Raw genomic sequence first — 7,992 nt, 5'->3', positions numbered from 1 at the left:
TTTGAGAGCGACCGCCGATGCGAAAACCGCTGTGTGAGTTCGAAAAGTGAGTTACAGAATCGCAGGGCAGGTCTCCTAGTGGGAGGCGTCGCCTATTGCCATTTAAGCTTATACGCCCTTTTGGCTATGTGACTTTAGTTCTTCAGTGGAAATTGAAAAGTGTCTTTTCAGGAAATTTTCTCCCTCAATACCTTCAAATCAAACTACCTACCAAGCATACCCGGATTTCAGATGGCGGCGACGGATTCTTCCACTGACCTTCCTTCTCCAAGTTGGACCTAATGGTATTTAATGTCCTAGATGAACGAATTCCCACTACCTCGACAAATGAGTTTCCCAATGTTACTGTAGTTTCGAGCTTGGAGCACGACATGGACGTTCGACATAATTTTTGTCTAATCCGTTGAACATGGAACATATCTTGAAATTAATTTAGAGACCAATTTGCTTTGAGACTCTCTGACGGTCGACGAGCATTCGGGTGAGATCTTCCTGAGACTATGCCATGATAACGATATCATCCGCGCATCGGAGGTGTAAAATGTACCCGCCAATAATAAGATAAGGCATCTTCCATTGCAGCGGTAAAAAGCCTTAGTGCATTGCTCTTGAAGTCTGACTGTAGTACCGAAATGCTGTAATTGATAGCTGCAAATATGAAGGTTAGTGTGGGACTCGGTCACTGTAATCTGTATCGCCCTACCCAATAATAAAGATGATCACACGACTCACGATCAATGCCATTTCTTCAGAGATGTTCAGAAAATTCAAATAAAGTTATCCAATATCATAAAAATATAATGTATATATTTTAAACTACGCACTTTCGCGCATAGCAAGTTGATAGGGTTATTTCTTTTGGAACAAATTTAAAATTTGTCTTACATTATTTTTACATTATGGAAATATGGATTGGATTTTACATTATTTACTATGTGCAAGCATCGAAGGTTTCAAAGTTACACTATTTAATTTATAGCAATAACACTATAATGATACTCGTACGATACGATGCATCCAAAAAAGGGTTGGTCCTGAATTGTGAATCTTTTTAAATAGAATGGAGATGGTTATTGTTGAAAACTTTATATTTGATACATTCAATACAAACAAACATACAAATAGAATTTATTTTTTATGCGGACAGATTTCTTACGGACACCTAAAATGGCCATTAATTATTTCCATCAAATGGCGTGTCAATACAAAAACATCTAACATTAAATTTAAAAGCTTTTAGATTACTAATTATAAATACAACGCTGAATTTGTTTAACAAATCAATTCGATTAGTTCAATCCATATTGCCATAAATAAAGTTTTTCAAAGGAGAAAACACATTAAGAAAATATACTTCAAATGTTAACTCTAAACTGTAGAATAATCTACCTATTCTAAAGCTACTAAAAAAGCCCTCAAATAAGTGAAATTTGTCCCTTTTTCGGTGGAAAACTTTTTTAGTAGCAACACTATATGTAATAAAATGTCAGAATTCTACGGAATTAAAAATCAGTTATCAGAGTATAGAGTGCTTTACAGCAATTGTAGATAGAGACACTGCCATCTCAAACTGCCTCTCTGAGTTATATAAATAACGTAATTAATTCGCGTGTATTAAATGTAGTACTATTTCATAAAGGAAATATTATATTAAAACTAACCATAAATCGCCTCTTGTATCAAATCTAATTCAAACCTTTGGAGTTTTTTTTTATCGGTTAAACTAAAAGTGTCATGTAAAATTGTTATTATGGCAGGCCAACTGGTATTATCATTTATCAAATACCGTAATCGAGTCATAGAGGAAGTTGATCTTTGGAGAAGCCCATCACAAACTTGACAATATTTATATTAGGCATGCTTCAAAACGACAAAATATATAAATTTATCTTTTACAGTAAGTGAATGAAAAATGGGGTAAGACAAAAAATCCTCCATAACACCAAGTTTAACGTACTTTTTGACTGGTATTTTTATTAAAACCGCCAGTTTCTAACGTTCCAAACCACATTCGAAATTAGCCGCCCAGAGTGCGTGAAGTGCGTAGATTTGAATAATTTCTGCGTCGTGATTTTTTCTTCAATCTTCAAGTGATTTAATCTTACCCCGTGTGCTGTAACTTTAATTACAAGATAGGTGCGACTATTTCATAGGAATATTTAATTATAGATTTTTGTTCTTCGTTATGAAATCACATCTGAATACGGCTATTTTTAGTAATTTAGGAAATATCTCAACTTTCCATCTTTACCCAAAAAAAAATACGGGGTAAAATACAAAAGTTTCGATATTACTCCGTTCCCAAGTGTCATACAAAAATTCCGTTATTTCCAAACATTGAATGGTGACAGGAAATAAATTGGCAACGTACCTAGTTGATATTTCCACGGGATTATGTATACATAGTCGAATATGCAAAGATAAGTAAAAATTAAATAAATTAAAATTCGATTTTAACCATCTTATCTAAGTACATATGTATAATATTTTACTTTTGCAATTAAATAAAAAGATATCAGAATAGATAGAAATATTTAATGAATTATGGTTGAAGGTTTATAGGGTAATTATTAATACCTAATTATTCAATGATTGCAATTGTCTTATTCAGTAACCATGCGTCGTAACTACGTCCGGAAATCTTTACGTGAAACATCTTATACTCAAGGCGATGTGGCAGAAGCCATAGAAAAAGTAAAAAGAAAGGTTTTGACATGGAGCAGCAATAATTAATGGCCTTAAAGTTTTGGAAAACTGGGGTTTTTGGCTATCTAAAAAAGAAGTATCGTTTTCTCGTGAAACGCTATATTGCCCCATTTAAGGACGATGTTCCAGCAACAGATTGGTTCACTAAATTCTGTATACGTCATGGACATTCTCTGAAGAAAATCGCTTGAACATTGCAGAAATAAACATACTGACCCGTATATTATTCCAAAAGAAGGGAACCCCGTGCTCTCGAACGTGGCACAGGCAAAGAAAATATCACTGTTTTAACAGCCGTTGTGTGATGTGTAATGTAATGTGAGTTTTCAATTCACTAAAAGCAATGGACCTTGAACCGTTGACGACATCTCACATTAATTGTAACGATTTTAGAAAAAAATTCAATCTTTCCCCGTCACGTTTTCATCTTTACCCTATTTTGGAGTCGTATCTTAATTTTTTTTTATTTACTTATTTTCTCTCCATTGGAACTGATTTAACAATATGTTATTGATATGATAGAAAAATATAGTTTTTACTCTGTACTAATCAAAGCCATAAATTAGTAGGTACATGTTAATATTTATTGTTCTACAAGAGGTTCAAACAAAACTCTGCTCATCTCATCAAAAAACCGTTCAATCTTCCCCCCCACTCACCTTATAGGTATAATAAAAATTTGACGAAAGAGCCAAATTTATTTTATTGATTCTAGATGATCATAATGACTCCCAATACCCTTAAAAGTTTAGGTTGTGCCAGATCTGCCATTTTATGCAACGTGTTTTATGGAATAGCTTCTATAAAAATATTTTATCATTAGATTTGCCACATAATAGAAATAAGTTATATTATGGTTTCATAGTTGTACAAAACTTGTAAGTATTTTCAGTCCTCTATTTTCTTGTGTCTTTGAATCAAGCGATCTGGAATTTTGTTAGTCGCAGATGAAGTATATTATATAATTATTTTACCTCTACTTCTTACGTGGACAAATTAATATCATCATCATCATTACGTGGACAAAAGTGACATTGACAGTAACTAATTTCTTTTTCTAACTTCCGGTTAGATAATAGTTAAATTTAACTATTTTCTAGTTATCATAAAATAATTCCTATCCTATCCTATTCAGTATTCTAACCCATTTTTACCTTTCAATTAACTTTATTGTAATGATGTCTTATCAAAAAGTAACTCATGTTCTATTTGATTTGGATGGACTTCTGATTGGTAAATTTTGAATTTTATACATGATTAAAACTTAGCGTTGGGCATTGTGCACATTAAGCTTACGTACACTCCATTTACAGATTCAGAAATTTTTTACACACAAGCATTTACAAATGTTTGTGCAACGTATGGTAAAACTTTTACATGGGAATTGAAAAAGAGCCTACTTGGATTCCAAGGCCGGGAATGTGCGGAAAAAATAGTAGAAACTTTGGACCTTCCAATTACAAAATTGGATTTTGTGCGTGAATGTCAAAAACATTATGAGGTTTTATTCCCTAATGTTGCACTAATGCCAGGTACGTTCTAATTACTAATTATTAGATAGTATAAGTGATTATATAGAGATATATTTTTGATTATAGAAAAACAGCTACAGGATGATTTATCATTATAGTCCTGTTAATTAGTAACATTTGAAGCTTATTTAGAAATAACTATGGTTTTTCAGGAGCTCTACAACTGGTTGAACACTTAAGGAAGACTGGAGTTCCTATAGCAATTGCCACCAGCTCCAGTGAAGAAAGTGTAAATAAGAAAATGCAGAGCCATAAAGGATTTCTTGACAACTTCCACCACCTGACTATGGGCTCTTCTGACCCAGAAGTAAAACAAGGAAAGCCAGATCCATCAATATTTCTTGTCTGTGCATCTAGATTCCCAGATAAACCTAGACCTGAAGCTGTAAGTACAGTATATTTACTACACATAACAGGTAAACATTTGTAACACAGACTTACTATATTAACTGCTGTCAACCAGTAATATCTTAATGTTCTAAAATCAAATGCATTTGTCCCGGTACATTGATGAATTGATTACATCATTAAATGACCAGCTAGCTAACCAGTTTGATTAAATTATTATCATATACAAAACTTGCTTCTGACAAAATTTCTGTCTTTAGAACTGACCTGTAAGGTTTACCTAATCTGTGCATTTATCTTTTGCCTTATTAATTATTTAAAATGTGGTGTGAAATCTTTAATAATATTAAACAAAGTGAATTTCTGCACAAATAAATCTTTAAAAAGTACCACCACCTCATTTCTTTATATAAAGCGAAACTCAGTTTAATAAAAAAGAAAATAAAATAAAAATATAGTTTTTAAAAATGGCCAAAATTTTTGTATAATAATGAATATTAGTTACACACTAGGTATACTGACTATTAATATTTCTTGAAATTGACAATTGTATAATCTGTCTACATAATAACTTGAAATTAACTTTCAGTGCTTGGTATTTGAAGATGCTGTTAATGGTGTGAAAGCAGCTTGTGCAGCAAACATGCAAGTTGTTGTTGTTCCTGACCCTCGAATAGAAAAGAAGTTATTGGAAGATTCCACACTGGTACTTAATTCTTTAGAAGAATTTCAACCCGAGCTTTTTGGTTTACCACCCTTTCCAAACTAATACAAAAATGTCTGACATTTTTCTCAAAGAGTCCATAAAATGTATATTATATACATTATACAATAAGCAACACCTTTATATAGTTAGATTGTCATGTACAAGCTTAGTTAGTCCGTGATATACCTCAAATATATTTTAACAGCATTTCTTAGATCTGCTTTCCTATTGTATGACTTTTTTTAAATATTACAATGTGTGTTAAAACAGTGAAACTGTTATATATTTATATATTTTTAAGAGTAATGTGTATTACATAATAATTCCTTTTACTTACTCTTATCATAAAACATGGTTGAATGGTGCTGTGATTATTTATTTACAATATTATTTCCATATAAAAATAATGGTGACAAATACCATACCAAGTTTAAACCATGTTTTATGAAAAGACAGTATTTTATTATAAGATGACCGTCCCGGTTTAAATGTGGAAAAAAGGTAGTTAGTCTAGTAAGCATTGTACTTTAAACTGAAATATTAATTTTTTTTTGTTAAGGTTTGTTATTGTTTATATTACTTTTCAATAAAATATTTATTTTAATTTTTATATTATATTAATTTTACAACACAGATAAAATTTGTTTAAACAACATAACATGTTTTATTCATTAAAAATATATAAACTTGTTTAATTATATTTGCACTTACTACTCTTGTATTGGTGGGAGACCAAACAATTCTGGTTTAAAATGCTCCATTGATTCAATGATCAGTGTAGCGTCAGAAGCCAATGAATAGTCTAGGCGAGAATCTGGTATTAATACAACTTGCATGCCAGCTGCAGTAGCAGCCTGTACCCCATTTAATGAATCTTCAAAGACCAGACACTAAAATGATATAAATTCTTAGTAGGTTTGGTAGCCATTAACCTAAGTGAAGGTTATCTAATACATATCAGTGTGGAGTTAATGTTATTGATTTGTTTTTTACTTTTAACATATTAATAAAACAAGTTCTTTTTAAATATTCAGTATAGCGCCATCTAGACAGTACTGATGAAAACAAATACATTGCTAGTAAAAATAAGTATTTACTTGTTGAGGGTTAGGTTTCTCGAGAAACTTAGCAGCAGCCGTGTAAAATATATCTGGATGTGGTTTTCCTCGTTTCACATCCGGGTCTGAAGATCCCAATGTTTTATAAGTAAATAAATCAAACAGATCTTTGTGGTTCTTAGTTTTCAATTCATATGTTTCATGACTACTACTTGTAGCCAAACCTAATGGAATATTACATTTGCTTAAGTGCCTAATTAATCTCTCGACTCCTGAAATAATGTTTAATGTGTTTCAAAAATATTTCCTAAAATTATAATATTGTCATGCTTTTAATTTTATGCTTTAGTTACATTACCTGGCAATACTGAACATAATGGAAATAAATCGTTAAAAATTTTCCGCGTCTCAACTAGAAATTCATCTACGGAAATGGGTAATTCCAGCGCCTCGATTATTGATTTTGCTAATTCTATACTTTGTTGACCCATTATTTGGCATTTTAGTTCAAACGTAAAAAGTTTTCCATACCGCGAAGCAATTTCTTGAAAACCCATTGTGTAAAGATCTTCAGTGTCTAGAAACATTGAAATATAATTAATAATAAATGCATGTAGTTTCTATATAAATTATCAGGAAAATTTCAAAATGTACAATAGTTGTCATTTTGTTTTAGATTGAAACTTACTTAATATCAACCCATCCATATCAAATAACACATGAGTAACAGGTTTAAAAGTCATGTTTCCTATATAATATTATTAAATCAAAAAGGAAAAACACTTGTTTAATTGCTACTACAGCTGTTACATTACAATTTTGCGATAAATTAAATAAATGCGATTATATAATCATGTTTGTAGAATACGTATAAGGTGTTGGTTACAATGATTACAGCCACACTAATAATATAACAAGAATAAATTTTATATAGCCAACATTTAACCTTGATCCATCACAGTAATATCTCTTATCTTATAATATGACCAGTCGCGAGTATCTCTATCTAGTCATAACTGTTTTAATTTATTTTTATTTCGAAAAATTTAGTTTATTTAAAAAACTTATTAAAATTAAGACACCTTATGTATATTTGTTTGTATTTCTACATTACGAAGGTTGCTGACTCTATTCTTCTTTATCTACCCTCTACTTGAACTATGAGTTATGACTGTGACTTTAATGTTCCTTAGGGTGAGATTAAACAACGAGACTAAGCTTAAGACTTCCCTAAATCCTAATGTCAAAATCCCAGTGCATTTTTGAGGATGCCACGGGGCTGACCGTGAATCTGGTCCTTTATATATGTATGTTATATGATCAAAATAACGGAAAAACGCAACCCGACTATAATTTTATTGGTGCATATGCAGTGAAAGAAACGTGAATGCTAGAATTTAAAAAAAAAAAAATGTTTGTAGAAATCTTTTGTTTGGGTATACGAAAACAGTTGGTAAAGTAATTTATTGAAAAGGTGCATATTATATATGGCTGATTCTGCGTTTTTTTTATAATTAATCAATCTGAATGTAAATAAATTATTTATTATTATACGAACTTAATTGTTTAAAATATTATGCTTAATTCTTATCGGGAATAAATCGTATTGTTTGCTGTTTGCGTTATGTCGTTATATATCTGT

The 7,992-nt window shown here is 31.2% G+C and overlaps 2 protein-coding genes across 2 annotated transcripts; one reads left to right on the top strand and one right to left on the bottom strand.

Moving 5' to 3' along the window:
* The first annotated feature begins 3,620 nt into the window (after positions 1-3,620).
* Positions 3,621-5,900, top strand: LOC125053711 (pseudouridine-5'-phosphatase-like). The gene is made up of 4 exons (XM_047655214.1): positions 3,621-3,939; positions 4,020-4,238; positions 4,391-4,623; positions 5,176-5,900. Exons 1-4 carry the CDS (start codon positions 3,882-3,884, stop codon positions 5,353-5,355), a joined length of 690 nt encoding a protein of 229 aa, XP_047511170.1. The 5' UTR covers positions 3,621-3,881; the 3' UTR covers positions 5,356-5,900.
* A 29-nt stretch (positions 5,901-5,929) lies between these two features.
* On the bottom strand, positions 5,930-7,413 carry LOC125053712 (pseudouridine-5'-phosphatase-like). The gene is made up of 4 exons (XM_047655215.1): positions 7,039-7,413; positions 6,709-6,927; positions 6,390-6,622; positions 5,930-6,182 (listed from the first exon to the last, which is right to left on the bottom strand). Exons 1-4 carry the CDS (start codon positions 7,091-7,093, stop codon positions 6,003-6,005), a joined length of 687 nt encoding a protein of 228 aa, XP_047511171.1. The 5' UTR covers positions 7,094-7,413; the 3' UTR covers positions 5,930-6,002.
* Positions 7,414-7,992: the final 579 nt, after the last annotated feature.

Source organism: Pieris napi, chromosome 11 (genome assembly GCF_905475465.1).
Source record: "Pieris napi chromosome 11, ilPieNapi1.2, whole genome shotgun sequence".
Lineage (NCBI taxonomy): Eukaryota > Metazoa > Arthropoda > Insecta > Lepidoptera > Pieridae > Pieris > Pieris napi.
Note: the sequence above shows the minus strand (reverse complement) of the source record. Positions and strands in the feature narration are given on the sequence as shown.

Coding starts and splice junctions, on each gene's coding strand:
- LOC125053711 (XM_047655214.1), top strand. CDS start 3,882: ATGATGTCTTATCAAAAAGTAACTCATGTTCTATTTGATTTGGATGGA. Junction 4,239..4,390: donor TAATGTTGCACTAATGCCAG/GTACGTTCTAAT, acceptor ATGGTTTTTCAG/GAGCTCTACAACTGGTTGAA. Junction 4,624..5,175: donor ATAAACCTAGACCTGAAGCT/GTAAGTACAGTA, acceptor ATTAACTTTCAG/TGCTTGGTATTTGAAGATGC.
- LOC125053712 (XM_047655215.1), bottom strand. CDS start 7,093: ATGACTTTTAAACCTGTTACTCATGTGTTATTTGATATGGATGGGTTG. Junction 6,928..7,038: donor TATGGATGGGTTGATATTAA/GTAAGTTTCAAT, acceptor CAATGTTTCTAG/ACACTGAAGATCTTTACACA. Junction 6,623..6,708: donor ATTATGTTCAGTATTGCCAG/GTAATGTAACTA, acceptor ACATTATTTCAG/GAGTCGAGAGATTAATTAGG.